Source organism: Orcinus orca, chromosome 1 (assembly GCF_937001465.1).
Source record: "Orcinus orca chromosome 1, mOrcOrc1.1, whole genome shotgun sequence".
NCBI classification, from domain to species: Eukaryota; Metazoa; Chordata; class Mammalia; order Artiodactyla; family Delphinidae; genus Orcinus; species Orcinus orca.
In genome coordinates, this window is record NC_064559.1 from 54,105,856 (window position 1) to 54,122,273 (window position 16,418).

Here is a 16,418-nt window from a genome sequence, read left to right on the forward strand (position 1 = left end):
ATTTAGTTCATCTGTGATTTCACTAGTGCCATACTTTTGGTGTAAAATGTCTTTTGTCTCCTCCGAGTGGGGTCGCTTTTAATGCCTCTTTAAAATTAGTCCATAGGGCTTCCCTGGTGGCACAGTGGTTGAGAGTCCGCCTGCCGATGCAGGGGACACGGGTTCGTGCCCCGGTCTGGGAAGATCCCACATGCCGTGGAGCGGCTGGGCCCGTGAACCATGGCCGCTAAGCCTGTGCGTCTGGAGCCTGTGCTCCGCAACGGGAGAGGCCACAACAGTGAGAGGCCCGCGTACCGCAAAAAAAAAAAAAAAAAAAAAAATTAGTCCATGACTTTGCCTAGGAGGCATCCCTGGGCCCCTTCCCTCTAGGGTGGGTGCCTGCCAGTGCACACTCTGGTGCATATTCCTGCCCTAGCCCTCATCCCTGCAGGAGCCTGCCTTCACTGAGTGTGATCTCCTAGCTAGGAGGGATCGTGTATCTCTGTATCCCAGCCAAGGGCCTGGCCGAAAGAGACTCTGGGAATGAACAGACGACCCTGTGAGGAAGTCTGCCACCATAGAAAGCTGAGGCTCAAAGAGGCCAAAGGGCCGAATGATTGGTGAGTGGCACTGCTGGGACTGGGGCCCAAGTGCTCAGTCAGGGCTGCTTCCTCTGTGTTGCAAGGCCTTTGGTGGAATGTTCTGCTCAGGGCTCCTCTCTGGTCGTTGGGGTCCCTTTCTCTCCGCTAAACCCTCACCTCTCTTCCTCTCTCTGCGTAGTCATGGAAAGGGAACTTAGGGAAGACTGACACACGCACCAGAGCTGGCCAGGTCACAAGGCCATCTCTCTCTCTATATCTATATTAAAATTTGGTTTAATTGACACTAAGCAAAATCACTGTGAAAGATCTTCAGAGTGAGAACTTCAGCAGTGAGTGTATTACATGGCATGACATGAGGACCGAGGTGGTACCACCTGGTGTTATACAATGAAGAGGCCTCTCCCAGGACCTGCAGACTCGACAGTCCCTGACCCAGACTTCTGGGCAAAGCCAGGCTCCCAGGAATAAAAAAATCTGGGTTTTTTTTTTTTTCCCTGTCCTCAGTGGCTGTGTTCATACCTCTGCAGTTTGCAGCCACAGTGCCGTGACCCCATCAATTGTAAAGTGTGCCAAGTGAATCTGATACTAATCATAGGTAAAGTGCTGAAATTTGTGACTGGTTTCCTTTTATTCCATTAGAGTGGAGTCAATGTTATAAATGACCTGTAATAAGGTCATTCTCACTCAACTTGTATTCTGGTACGGCTTCTTGACTGAGAGAGAAAAAAATGGAGTGACAGCTGGTGCTGGGAGTACATCAAACCCTCGGTGTGCCTGTGGGATCTCCCCAGGGTACAGCCTGCATTTGTCGTGGTGTGGTGGCAGAGAAAACTGTTCACATTGTTGGTCCTGACAGTGTTTGGCCCTCTTGCTAAGCCAGATTTAATTTCTCCAACTACAGAATGGAGTGAACGAGAACTTCTCCATCCTACCTGCAGTCACTCTGCAGAACTAGACATACAAATGTAAATATATATACACACATAAATACAAATAATGCTTATATTAATAAAAACAAAAATTAAGGCTTTAGTTTCTAAGAAAAGGGACTTTTTTACACCATTCTTTTTGTAAAACACATATATCGTTCTTCCTATAATTAGGTGCTAAACCGATGTTTTAAAATGTGATAACAAATGTCTTTGACATCTCTGATGATGAGACTGTATTCATGCAGAGCTCTGTGGAGGACACAAGAACAGTCAGATCACAGGTCAGTTCGTTTTACTAGAAAAGCATCTCTGTCAGCTTAAACGAGCCCTCTGCCATCTCACAATGGCTTGCTAATGGTACAGAAAGATACAAGCTAGAATGAAGTTGGGTAGGTAGAAGCCATCACGCTTTCTGAAATATCCTCTGGTAATATCCTCTGGTTGATGGGTCTGTAGCGTGGACCTCCCATTCCTCACTCCCTTGGGGTGAGGAGGCAGACCCCCTACTGTAGCTGACTCCTTCCTGGGAGGTCCTACAGCCAAGGGAGCCCCTCAGAGTTGGCCAAGGAGCCAGCTGAGGAGAGCGAAGAGGGCTTCCAGATGGAAGCCTTAATTCTGAGCCGACAGTGTGGATATCGTGCTATTTGTGCTTCATCAGCTTTGCCAAGCCAGCTGAACGTGCCTCCCTGTAATTAATCAAGCAGTGAGCTATTTGCGGTGGGTCAGTTCTGTGCTGGGCCCTCCATTAAGGCTGGGACTGTAGAAAGTTTTAAAGCCGTGGTCTCTGCCTGCAAGTCTAGTCAGAGCTATGATATGGGAAACAGCAGAATCAGGGATTAAAGATTAATTAAGAAAAGCTCTTATATGCTTTAAAAATTGGGAGCGAATGCCATGTCTGAGAATTGGAGTAATCAAAGTAGGTTTCAGGAAGGAGGGGAACTTATGCTGGGACTTATAAGGGTGTGAAGAACTGAGGTAGAAGGAGGGTGAGGAAGGACGTGTCGGGGAAGGGAGAGGGCAGAGGCGCAGAGATGGGCATAGACAACCCTGTCCTGTTCTCTCTCTGCCCCTCTCTCCCTTACAATTGAACTGAATGTGAAGAGTAGAAAAAAAACTAAATCACTTCTATCAAAAAGTAGAAAAGTGAAACCTCGTGGACGCCATGATCTGCACTAAGTTGTAATGATGTTGCAGGCTGGCTGGGAACAACTTCCACGAGGTCAGGAAAACATACCTGCCCCTGGAACAGGATTATGCATTTGCTGGGGGGATGATGTCTGCCTCATTCAGTCGTCTTGGAAGCGCAAACCCCCGACTGTCTTTGTATCATGTGAGCGTCTCTGGCCAGATCAGGCTGACCTGTGGATGCACTCTGTGTGATCAAGCCGTTGATCAGTAAATCAAAACAATAGCAGAGTTAGGCCTTTTGTCACTTTCCATGGGTGGGATGGGGCAGAGCTGGGTCTAACTTCCAGCTTCCCTTTGCTCTGGCCCGTCTTTGCGGGCAAGCACTGGGCTTGCATCCAAGGTCCTGGGATGTATAACTAGCATCTGGCCGGGAACAAAGGGAGCCGTGGTCAGCTAGTGAAGAAATAAAGCTTACAGGTGACAGGTTCTCTACTTCACCTCATCACCTCCCCCTCCAAAGCCCCGATATAAGAAAGAAGTCCTGGAAAACCAGAAGAACAAAGCTGACAGCACGCAGAGACGGGTGGGTGGGAGGCCAGCGAGGGAGGAGGCAGGGCAGGGAGTTGTTGTGTGTGCATGTGTTTTAAATTAATGATGGGAAGGATTTGAAGACTTGTACAATGACTTTGCCAGGGAAAATGTAATTAGCTGAAGACAACATGCTGCTGATGTTGGAACCGGTGGTTTAATGAAGCCTCCTGCCCTAATGAGAACGTCAGTGTCTTGCTCGGAGATTGCCGTCACAAACAGGGCCTCTTCTCCAGATTTTGTGCTTGATTAGTTCCAGAGAAAAATTGAATTGTAATAATTTTTTTTTTAACAGGGAGAAACAAGAGCCACAGCACTTAGTGTATGGCCCAAGAGCAGACTCTTGACTGTCAATCTTCCCTCCCACTCCCCTCTTTGGTGTCAGACAAAGCTTGCTGGCAAGGAGTGAGGGGCTTGGAGGGATTCTTAGCATGTGAAACACTAATTGTGTTCGTAGGTCAGCGTCTCCCCCGGTCCTTAATTCCCTTGCCTGTTCCTTTGCTACAATTCTTCAGCTCTATTATGCATATTACTTGGTGCCAAGATTGAGTCACAGCTGGAGTGTTACAAGAGATGTGACCATGGATGCCCGTTATTCCCTTAGCAAGGTGGGTCAAATAAGCTACAGGTTAGAAGAGCTTTATGAGCAGAAAGCCATGAATAAGAATTTTGCTAACCTCTGTATTTGATCAGCATTAAGTGACTTGCATTGGGAGTGACCATTATCATTGTTAGGGCCCTAATGCAAAACATGACCTGCAGGGTTTCTCCTACCTTTTCCAAATCTGTTGGCCAGCAGTCTTTTGGGTGACCTGACTGATGCAGGTTCTAATTACCCTGAAAGTGTTCAAGTCCCACATTTTCTCCCCAGCCTATCTTCTACATGTGTTGTTGTATTATGGAACACATCTAGTGTTCCTCTTAGGGCTCTGACCGCAGAACAAGGGCTTACAGGCAGCAAAGAGACCTGAGTTTATGTGCAAGTGTGGCAGGCTATTCTCAAGGAGATAGTTGAGCATCTGTGCCTGTTGACCCTAAAGGCATTTGATTTCACTTAGAAAACATCCGCCCAAGAACAGATATCTCCGTAAGTTTTCTCTTCCCACGTCGAAACGACCGCCCAGTAAGTCTGGCCGCCCTGGGCACAATTAAATTATTGCTTGAAATTATGCACTTGGTCAACCCAGTGATTACATTAACTGATCAGCTTAATTGAAGAAGATTGGGGGCATCTGGGGCAGGCAGTGAAGACAGTATTGAGTGTAGACATTTGAGAATCCTTACTTGCATAACCCTAAGAGTTAGATATAGGAGCAAGACCACCAGGGCTTAATTTGGAGAAGATGGGAAGTTGGGGAATTGCAGCCCAGGCTACAGTGGTGGGCTCCTTTCTACTCAACAAGGTCATAAAACAACATTGTTAAGATCAGTGGTTGAGTCTTGGTTTGAGCAAATTATGTAGCCCCTCTGATCTCCTGTTTCCTCACCTAAAAAATGGAAATGGTAATTCCTACTACTTATATTTATTGGTAGGATTGAATAAAATGATAATGGTAGTTCACCATTCACTGTGTTTGGCACACGGTATATACTTTACAAATGGTAGTTATTATTTCTCCTCCATTGTGCCGATACTATAGGAATAAGGCAGTGTGTCTGTAGAATTGCAGAATGAGGCAGGAATTCAGGGGAGGAATTAAGCATATGTGGTGGGATTGCTATAGGAGCTGAGAAATGCTTTTGTAGTGGTATGTAGCCTCCGAAATCTTTGCAAAGCTAGCCGTCAGCTCTGTAGGATTGTCACCTCTCCCAGTACAGACACTGTGCCATTGGAGGTTCTACTGTGAAAGAAAACCCTGGCAGGGCTTCTGAATACTTGACTAGACCCTGCCACAGCAGACCTCATGGCAATCATAATGATAAAGTTGGACCTCTGTTTGTGGGACAAAAATATGGTCAAGGCCCGCACCTGTGTGAAGGGCCTTCCACCTGTCTCCTCGCAGGCATCTCCTGGATTATGCAGCCTTTAAAGGTTCATCTCAGTTTTTAGCTGGGGAAGAGAAAAAGACCTTAAAAAAAAAAAAAAAAAAAGACCTGGTTCAGAGAGTGATATTGATGAATATGTGCCCAAATCAGGGAAATCTTGACATCTTGACACTCTCTCCGTTTTATTCCCAACTTTTTTCATCTGAAGTCATTGGAATTTCCACAGGTCATTGGAATCCCCACAGGGGTCCTGCACAATGTCTGCCCTCAGTTGGTTTTCATTTGCTCAGCGCCAGCTGCTGCCCACAGAGCTGTTAGGTCTCTGAGACCTCCTGTCTTCCCCTTGGGCTGGGCTACCTGACGTTTGGGGAGCTGGGAGGAAGAGGGTTTAACAACTCCATTATGTTCAGAGAAAGAGGGTTAAAGTCTAATGGTCATTAGCATATACCGTGCCAGCTGCCTCTTCTGTTACTTGTTCAATAATTCCCTTAATGCTTGGTCCTAATGGAGCAGATTATTGTTATTATTTTACTTCATTGAGATCACCTACTGCATAAAAACAAAGAGGAAAGGGGGAAAATAACGTGGCCAAGAATAGGCATGGAGCATTATCCAGCTGGAGATATTTATTTATTGGCTTCATGCTTGGCTTGTGAAGTTCTGAAGGGCTGGTGCACATGGTCCGTGGAGGGAGCCTGTCTCACGCAGCTCTGCCCATGGGTTGCTGAGACAGCGACCTGGCGTGCTTTTGCTTCCGTGTGGACCCGTTTATCTCCCAGCCTGCCTGTCATGCACAATGTACACATTCGTGCACGTGCATGCACGCACATACCCACACGATGGGTCACACGTGGGGCCAGCCTCTTAACATAGCACTGATTGCGGTCCCATCCATAATGTCTGACTAAGCAGCAGCATCTCTCAGAAATTTTCTAAGTCTACATCTAGAGGGAGTGGAGGACCTCAGCTTTGCCTCTGTTGCCTGATTCCTCGCGGCTCTCTCACTCTGCAACAATCTAGGCCAGTCTTTGGAATTAGGGGATCCAGTAGGGTAGCCTTGGGCCTGGAAAAGCCAGCCGTGGCAAGCTGCTTCTGTCACCCTGCTTCGTCCAGCTCCACTCGACCTCAGCCTTCTCATTAAGGCAAACGACAGGTTCCCCAAGGTACTAGTGATCAGAGAGCTCTGAGCTCCTTATGCACAAATGTACTCCCTTGCTTTTACTTTGGGACAGCAAAGTCAAGCCTCAGAGGTAAGAAAAATCCCAAGAACTAAAAAAGCAGCTCTATAAAAAGAACCTGAAAGAGGACAACTTGAAATAGCCCAGGCTGGCTCCAGCATGCTAGGCTCTAGCCACTTTCCCTGCAGAGCTTCAGGCGCTCATTAGCTGAAACTCCTGAAGCCTCACAGAGAAGTTGAAGACAAACTTCCCACATTAAAGAAGAAAGACAGTGATCAAACCTAACAGAATCAAAACTTTTAGACCTGGGAAAATAAAAAAAAAAAATTAAAAGCTATAAAGTTGAGTTTCCTCTTGAGAAGAACTTCATGTTCATAGCCTCCTTGGGTTGGGAGGGCCCTCTGATGTCAAACTGCCTAACCTAGGGAGCTCTTGATCTTAGAGTTTTTCTCTTGCTTATATATGGAAGGTTGCCTGGTCCCTATCTTTACCCCGCAAATGGCATTTTAATGAGAGATCTTGGGGGGACATCCTATGTCTTCCCTACGCTTTGGATATGTAGACTTAGAAGGGTGGGGATGGGGTTCTGAAGCATCTCATGGCAGCAGGCTCCAGTGAGAGGCTGACCAGGCAGGGCAGGTCTGTCCCCTGCCAGTGGGATGTGTAATTCACTTCAGAAGCCCCAGAGGATGTTGAAGCCTCTTAATTAACATGGTGGCCTGTGGCAACTGGAAAGCATTTCCACACGATTAAAGACTTCAGCAAACCCCCAAGGGGAGGTAGTGTTCCTAATAATTTATAAATTGCACCCACTACTTAATAGGCTTAACCTGTAGCTTTTGTCTTCTATCTGGGAAGGAGATGGGCAGAGGATAATGGATTTCTATTCACCAGCCACCACAGAAAAGAGAATTTGCCAGAAGAGCAAACCAAGGGGCTTTCTCTTCTAGTTTAGGGACTCCTGGCAGTAAAAGGATCCTCAAGGTCAAGAATGTGTTAATACAATTTCAATGACATCTTCTGATTTCCAAGGCCTATTGTGCCTTTGGGGAAGCGGGTGGGTCTGCTTATCAGGGCTGCATTGGCTAAGCTGGAGTTGATAGCCTGCCTCTGAAGGATCAGTTCCTTGGTCTGTAGTTGCTGGCATTACTGGGCAAGAAGAGCTCACAAATATTTTTTCCATAATTAGTTTACCAGTTGAGAGCTGTTTCCAGTTTGACAGGTATCAGTGTTATAATCAGGAAGTTTCCAATTCGGAAGAGTCAGTGCATTTCTTTTAATCACTTCATTTGATAGATGAAGGCCTGGGGTAGGTTCATAGAGGCTGTGCAACTTGCACAAAGTTGTTCCAGTTAGCTCTGCTATTTTATGGGTGACCTACATGCTATTAGGAACTTACTATAGTTTTCCACGGGGCTCAGAGAAACGTAGGATTGGATGGGACCTTGAAAATCATCTATTCACCTCATCCATTCCCTACCCCTGGGATATTTGGATCTAGATTAGAAAGTGAGCAGCATTGCCATATGGGCTTACACAGTTTTTCTCCTCTTGGTCTGCCTTCTTTGAAAGCTGGAGAGAGATAGAAATGATCACTGTCATATGTGAGGCAGGGCATTTGCCCTAGACCTTTGGGCTTTGTTATTGGGGAAAAATAGGTGACAGGCCACCAAACTCGTGTGTTTTATTCTTAGTTTTTAACCACCATTTAATTCCTTTAGGAATAGAATTTGAATTCAGTGTGTCCAGTGCCTTGAGGGATAATTAATTATGTCTCAGATTCACTCTTCTGGTTACTCCTAGGGTAGAGCTAAGCTTTGAAATGTGAGTGGATTGATTGTCTGCAGCCACTTGACAGATGGTGGCCGGAAACATAATCTCAGCTTTTCCGCTTCTCTGCCAAGGGTTCGCAAAACCCAGGTGACTCCCTAAACTTTGGTGAAATTTGATAAATCTGGATTCTTTTTGTTGGGATTTACCGATCATACGGCACTGATTTGTGATAATGGAAGGGTTTTACTGGCCCCTGACGTTATAGGTTATACCTAGAGTATAACCTCCAGTCCAAATATCTTTACCTATCACAGTTTCTTCTTTTATAAGAAAAGAAGTTATGGCAGGCTATTTCCAGTCCTTGTGATCTGTTTTTATCTTCCTTTTGTGCCTATGTTTACCTTTAAAAACCAAATTATAGAGATTATTTTCTCTAACTCAAAGGTAAACCCCATGAGATCAGGACCTATTCCTTTATTATTCACTGCAGTATCTGCATAACAGTGACCATAAGAAAAATGCCTCTCTAAAGTGAGTAAATATCTGTTGAATGATTGAGTCATGAATCGAATGGATGAGTCACGTAAGCAACCGACATATAAGCTTTGCTTGGAGGCACACAGATGATGTCCCTATTGAAAGATACTCAAAGTTGACCTCCCCTTCTTCCCTCCCTCCCTCCCTTCCTCTTTTCCTCCCCCGCTCCCGCCCTCCCTCCTTTCCTCCCTCCCTTTCCACCCTTCCTTCCACAGTTATTGAACACTTAACTTCATGGAAGGCACTACTAGGATTGACCCTGGAACTTAGCATCCTCTGCTCTCATGAAGTCTATAATCTAGTAGATGAGATCAACAAGTAAATCAGAGATAAAAGTACTTGTGGTTAGTTATGTGGAAGGGTTCTATGGGTGGTTCAGTGATATAGGGAAGAATTGGCTGAGGTTATGTCACTGAACTGACTTCAAAGGACAAGTAAGGGTTAGCTAAGGGAGTGAGGAATGACCCAGACCCAGGATGAATACACAGGTCAGATAATGAGACAGTCTTGTGGTTGGCCTGCATGACTGGGATGAGCATAAAAGGGAACTCTGCCTAGAACTTTCTATCCCTGAACAATCACCATCAGTGCTATATAAAACATTGTTACATAAATATTACAAAATCTGCAAATTATCTGACAAACCTCATACTACTCTCTCAGGTAAGTGCCCAAACTGTCAGTTTCATGAGAAAATAAAAGCTGATTTCATTTGTTTGATCTGTTAAAGCCAGCAGAAATGATTTATTGATTTTTTTAAAGGAAAATATATTTTTAAATACCACTTTTTGCAAGCATCTTATTAATAGATGTGGAGATTTCATATACCCCAAACATACTTGTAGATACAAAAATTTTAACAGTTTTGAGGAAAATCAATAGAATAATCAGAAAACTCATGAAAAGATGAATAAAGAGCAAAAATTTACATATCTTGCTGTCAGCGTTATTTTTTTAATGTTCAAAGTTTGCATTTTGTTACTTCTCACTTGGGTCCAAATGTACCTTAATGGGTTTTCTGTTTGTTTTGTTTTGCCATAAAAATTCAAGTTAACACATAAATGAAGCATATACTCTGAACACAGCTAGGGTAATGCAGAAGCTCAAAGCAAGGTGTAGGTGTAGGAAGAACTCCTGTGCACTTCTCTAAAGCCTGGGAGATCACATTGCCCACTGCGTTTGTCAGTATGCTCACGTTCACATGCCAGGTGGAAGTCTATTTGAATGGGGTTGAATGCTTAGAGGAAGTTTGTTCCTCCCAACAAACTTCCTTTCCTTTTTTAATTTTTATTAAATATAGTTGGTTTACAATGTTGTATTAGTTTCAGGTGTAGTAAAGTGATTCAGTTGAGTATATATTATTTCAGATTCTCTCCCATTATAGGTTATTATAAGATATTGAATATAGTTCCCTATGATATACAGTAGGACCTTGTTGTTTATCTGTTTTATATATAGTAGTTTGTATCTGCTAATCCCAAACTCTTAATTTATCACTCCCCCCTTTCCCCTTTGGTAACTATAAGTTTACCAACAAATTTTCTTTTGTCAGACAAGAACTCGCCTTGCTCTTTTTCACTTGATTATTAGGAAGCTCCTAGCCCTTCTTGGCCTAGGCTTTCTTTCCATTCATCTGCCACCTCTTGGTTTCATTAGGTTATTTGAAAGAAAAATCCTAGAGCCTCTGTGAGTTTCACTGAAACTGCTTAAAATCTCCAATGGAAGTAGAAGGGTTAAAAGTAATGGTAACATCAAAGAACGGTGGTTTATCACAGGAATGCAAAAGCAGTCGAATTTGAGCACTGGATTTGAGTCCTCACCATAGACGGAACATTATCAAAGTGGCTACACCCATGCCTTTTCCCAGTATAGTGGAGGCCCTGTACATAAAGTTCTCCTACCTACTCCCTCCTCACTGGATAGAGCAGATAAGCAGTCCAGAGGTATTTGTGTGTAGTGATTTTACAAATTATTATTACAGCATATTATTATTATTAAATAATATTACAAATTAATATCATATAACTTATGTATATTATTATTTCGATAGTAGTCCACAACTAGTAAGTTATAACAAAGCGTTGTGACATCTGCCATCATTTTGGGTTATAGACGCAGAGAGACTATTCCACAGTTTGAGTGCCTGAGAATGTTTTTTCATATGCCTGTGCTGTTTCACCTAATGGCTGGAGCTCATTATTGGTAACTGATTATTAAAAAACTGAGGTCATCTGGAGTCAGTGACTCTAAGCAGACGGAATGTTTTGCTAAAGCAATACTAGAGCTGCTAAATGAACTGGCTTAGCCAAACAAAAACTTGTATTCTAGCTCCCTATGAGTTGTTATTTTTTTAAAAAAATTAGCATAAAATATTGCTAATTGAGTGTCTAGGCCCCTACATGGTAAAGGGGACTTTAGATGAACCTAACAAAACAGTACCATGAAAAGAGCAGTGGAAGAGGATCTGGGTGTAGAACCGGTTCTACACTGTCTAGTTCTGTAGTTTCTCTGGGCCTTCATTTCTTCAGAAGAGGAGGGGCTGAGTCTAAAGATTTTCACTGGATCTCACAGTTGAGAGGGAACACAGATTTCTCTGTCGAAATTCAACTAAACTGAGAGTCTAATGGCATCCTCCAGGCATGTAGTGGTGTGTGAGGCACAGTCTTATTTTAGCACAGAGACCCTGAAATGCATCTGCTGTCTTTGCCCTGCCTACTAACCTTGAGTAGGACGCTTGAGTGGGTGCTTGTGCAAGGTCCTTTGTTTACGATCGTGTCTCTTTGTCAGCTAGATGTGCACTTTGAGTAGTTTCTCTTTTTCCTTCGAAAGGTGAGGATGGATTCAGGTGGAATTACCCATATTCTCCTACTCTATCCTTTTAAAATTCATGAGATAGATGCCAGGGTGTACATGTCTCCAGTGAGCGAAGCTCACTCGGGGTGACCGCAGCCTAGTGGTTAAGAAGGTAGGCTCTGGAGTGGGAGTCATTTTGGCCCCATTCCAGTCCTACGATTCATTTGCTGTGTGACCTTGGACAAGTTATTCGGCCTCTGTACCCTAGCCTTTTCAAATGTAAAATGGGGAAATAGTTGACCCTACCTCTCAGAGTGTAGAGCATTTGGGGCAAATGTCTGATACAAAGTAAAAGCCCCATTAACAGACCACTGTCGTTGCTTTATTCCTGTGTAATAGGCGGCATGAACCTATGGCCTGGATCTTATCACAACCCCGTTGTGAGCAACTGAAAGGAGAATCAGAGAGGAAGAGTGGAAGGGGCGCCTGAAGACCTCTCTGCGAGCGGGAAGGATGGTGCTTAAACCATTCCCGGGAGGTGGATGTTTATGCTCCCCTTACAGCTCTTTAGGGAATAAAATTACCTCGAGCTTTCACTTGCCTAATTCAATGTCTGACAACTTCCCTGGCTCGGGAAGTTATTCTTTCTGTGTGGCTTAATTACCTATTGTTGCAGTTTCAGTTTGGGATGAAGGAAAGTTAGTGGGTCTGACTCTGAGATAAAGGGTCTGCCGAAAAACCACTGGGTTGGACTCAAACACTCATTCTCAGCAAACAGGTGCAGGGCTCAGGGGCTCTCTGTGCACATCTGCAGGGCGGCCAGGAGGGAGGGACCATGGGCGGCAGGGGCGGCACTTATCAGGGACCTAGAATGCTTGGCTCTGGACTCCCACCCCCACCGTAACCTGAGCAGCTTCATATTCATGCTTTCTCTGTACTTGCTTGAGAGATTTCACCAGGAGAAAGGGTTATGCAGATAAAAGAAAAATTTGAAAACCTGGAGGCCAGTGTATGTCTCCAAAAAGCCACCCGACATGACAGGTCACTTGACAGCTGACTCGGTTACTTCTTGTCTCAGCTCCTCTGAGCTGCCTGTTGGAAAGCAGCAGCATCCTGTGTGTGAGTGCGTGTGCACGTGCTCACAGTGATGGTGGGAGAGGGAGGATAAATGGGAAAATTTACAGGGAGTGGAACTTTATAAATCTAAGATATAATTATTATGAGACCGGAAAAAGCCCCCTCTAATATACTCAAGGGAATCATCTTGACCCAGCCTTGTGTGGGGGAGCCCCTGGGAATTAATAGAGGGTTTTCACCTCTAGCCTATATGATGGAGTGACAGTGATTGTAGCCCAAGATTGAGAGCAGAACCATTTGGCACGTGCCCACCTAATGAAATAGGTTCCGAGGGGTATTGACCAAAACAAAGGGAGTGAATACAGATTGTGCACGGGACGATTTATGCCCACTGAGTGCTGTGCAGCAATGGGCTTGTAAGCCCTTCCCGCCAAACACTGCCCTGGGCACACGTTAAGGCGAGGCGTTCAGCCTCGCTGAGCACTGCATCCTCGTCTCTGACGGACAACTTAGTTGTGTTCAGGCTTTTAAGTAATGGCCTCGGAGGCCTTGGAGTACCGGAAGGTTCCGAAGGAAACTCCTCTGCCAGCCTGAGTCCAGGACAACATGGGTCTCAGTCCCTTCTCTTGAGCTTAGCAAGAATGGGAACATCGCTCAGGACTGTGTGAGTGGGAGAAGGCTGTCTCCTAAAGCAGCAGTGACCCCAAAAGTCATGTTCAAATGATGAGATTTCTCTGCACACTTGGTTGTAAGTTCCTGACGGATGTAAACTTCTCTTCGGATGGGTCTCTGGTTTTCTCCTGCTCGGGCAATTACTCTGATGGAGACATTTAAGGTTAGGCTGACAGCCTTGACTCCCTGTGATACAATCTATTAGATGTGTTACCTAACTTAGTACTTACACCACCCTGTGAGGGTAAGCGGTATCTTTTCCATTATACAGATGAAGAATCTGTGGTATCTTCTCTCTTATACAGAATCTGAGGTCTCGAATTTATAGGACTTGCTGATGGTTGGTGGAGGCAGAGTTAGAATCTATATATGATTGATTTTAAGATATGAAAGAGGAAGAAACCAGATGCCATCCCACTGCTAAAAATTGGCCTGAAACCAGCTTTACATATAGCAGATCTGCCTTAAAAAACCCTCTCTCTTATTTCTGCAGCTGAAATTACACACACACACACACACACACACACTCACACACACACACACACACACAATCACAAAGACTTCTTCTTCAAATTGTTTGCTAAGCCAGAAGCAACCGTGGATCACTTGAAATGATGCACTAATCATCCCAGTTCCATTTTTCTTTCACCCTGATCACCGATCACAGCAGACTGTCCCTTTACTGCTGAGTGACGCTTGCTATAAGCACTTACTGCACCTAAGTGAATGAATGAATTAATGGGTGAGTGATGGATGGTAACAGCGGGAGGGGTGAGGCCCCTTGGTGGGATGAGCTCACCCATCTTCCTGCATCCACCTGCTGTCCTCTCTTCCTAGGGTGGCATGATAGCGCTGCTGCTGTCCATCTTGTGCCTCGTGATGATCCTGTACACTCGCCGGCGCTGGTGCAAGCGCCGCCGGGTCCCCCAGCCCCAGAAGAGTGCCAGCGCTGAGGCTGCCAATGAGATTCACTACATTCCTTCTGTGCTGATCGGCGGGCACGGGCGGGAGAGTCTGCGCAATGCCCGCGTGCAGGGCCACAACTCCAGCGGCACCCTGAGCATCCGGGAGACACCCATCCTGGATGGCTACGAGTATGACATCACTGACCTGCGCCACCACCTGCAGAGGGAGTGCATGAACGGAGGGGAGGACTTCGCCAGCCAGGTTACCCGCACCCTCGACTCCCTGCAGGGCTGCAACGAGAAGGCAGGGATGGACCTCACGCCAGGTGGGTGCCTCGGTCCTTGTCTCAGGGCACTAGAGAGTGGGTAGGGAACAGCTGTTTTCTAATTTCATGGCTGGTTGTCATACATAATGGGATGTGCCAGTGCCCTTTCTCAGGTGGGCAAGAAGCGTAAGCATTTTCCTGAGATGATGGGAGCCGTTTTCTAATATACGAAATCAGAAGAACAAGGGTGAATTGGATCCCTCTCCACTTCCACTTTGCACTGGAAGTAGAGGTACTTTTACATCCAACAGAAGAGTGGGTTAGAGCTTTTTCATATATAATGAGCAATCCTCGGGAAAATAGGGATGTAGCAGAAAAGATCAACGTGCGTGTGTGACATTTTTGTATATGGTATGTTTGTGTGGGCAATTCAATTTTCCATTGAAGTGGAGGGGACAGAGGTATCTTTCTTTTCTATGACTCCTGAGACTTTGGCCTGGGGTGTTTTAGTTGTGTTGTCTTGCCCATACCTCTGTGGTCTTTACAAGGGATGTACTTCTTCAAAGAAAATAAAGGAATACGATCAAACTGTTTTACCTCAGATGCTTTGTGCATCTATGAGACACTGGGTGGAAGAGACTTGGAGCTAATGTGGCTGAACAAGACCAGAGTCGGTCAAATGCAGAGAGGAAATGACTGTACTTTTCATTTATAGCCTATCTCTCATACTTCTATAAATAACAACTATCTGTAGATAAAACCCCAAGACAATGATCCTTCAAGGAACTGCCCAATTATCTTTGAAGAAGACATTTTTGAAACTGAATATTGCTTAAGGTATGTGGACTTTCTGTGGGGCTTGAAATCACATCATAGAGGTTTCCATTCTGCTTGTTATCTAGAGAAGATCCTATGACTAGGCATGTCTTAATAAGGTTTAAAGTCTAGACATTCCTTGAGACTAGGGGATGTGTCTTGAATATCTCATATATTCCATAGCACCTGCCATAGTGCTAAGCCCACCAAGTAGCCATATGATTAGAGACTTGGGGAGCAGGCAGATAGCACAAATATGTGAGAGAGCTGGATGTCAACAACAGGGAACGGAGCAGACTGGGATGAGAGAGAGGGGGCAGGTTCCGCCTGAATGCGCTCAAATTCAAATTTCTGTGAAACTCTGTGCTGACCAAAGGAAAGAAATCTGCAGTCTGTATCTCACCGAACGGCCACACGTGGTGACCCTATCAATACAGAATTGGTTGAATTGGATTTCCTTTCTTCACCCCTTCTCTCATAACTCTGTAGTCCCCTAGAAATCAAAAAGAAGCATTTCAGTCTCTGCCAGTCTCTCACTTTAAAGCTTTCGTATTTCAGTTTCTGTGAAACCCCATGTACTTGGTTCATGCAGATTTCCTTGCTCTCACTTTCTTTGGCCTTTTAAAGTTTCTGCCTTGGCCTTTCCTTATACAGGAAGCGACAATGCCAAGCTGTCGCTGATGAACAAGTATAAAGATAACATCATTGCTACCAGCCCCGTGGACTCCAACCACCAGCAGGCCACTCTGCTTTCTCACACCTCCAGTAGCCAGAGAAAGAGGATCAACAACAAAGCAAGAGGTACCCGCGTCTGGTGTTAGGGCTTGAAGGTGGCTTCCTTAATACCAGCAGAGGCAGGGCCGTTAATATCCTTGACCCCCACTCTCAGGCATCGCTAGAGGGGCTGTGTTTGGTCGCAGTCTTTCTACAGGCCTGTTGTGTGTTACTTAACCAACAAATTTAAATGTATACCCACCTTTTGACCAAGTAATTTTAGCAATGAGAATTAATACTTAGTAAATAATAATTGGACAAGTATGCAAAGATGTGTGTAAAAGGCTGTTCATCCCAACATTGTTTAAAAGAGCAAAAAATTAGAAGTAGCTTAAATGTCCGTCAATGGGGAATTGCTTAACTACCTGCACATCTGTCTCCCGGCCAGTGGCTTAAGATGATACTATAGATC

The 16,418-nt window shown here is 45.0% G+C and overlaps 1 protein-coding gene across 5 annotated transcripts in view; it reads left to right on the forward strand.

Annotated features, from left to right (window-relative positions):
- ASTN1 (astrotactin 1) overlaps window positions 1–16,418 on the forward strand; it is a 326,481-nt gene that overhangs the window by 139,047 nt on the left and 171,016 nt on the right. For all 5 annotated transcript variants that reach the window (XM_049715380.1, XM_049715388.1, XM_049715367.1 and 2 more), the window contains exons 3-4: window positions 14,083–14,476; window positions 15,887–16,033. In XM_049715380.1, coding sequence (XP_049571337.1) covers window positions 14,083–14,476; window positions 15,887–16,033 — 541 coding nt within the window. The remainder of the gene's footprint in view (window positions 1–14,082; window positions 14,477–15,886; window positions 16,034–16,418) is intronic.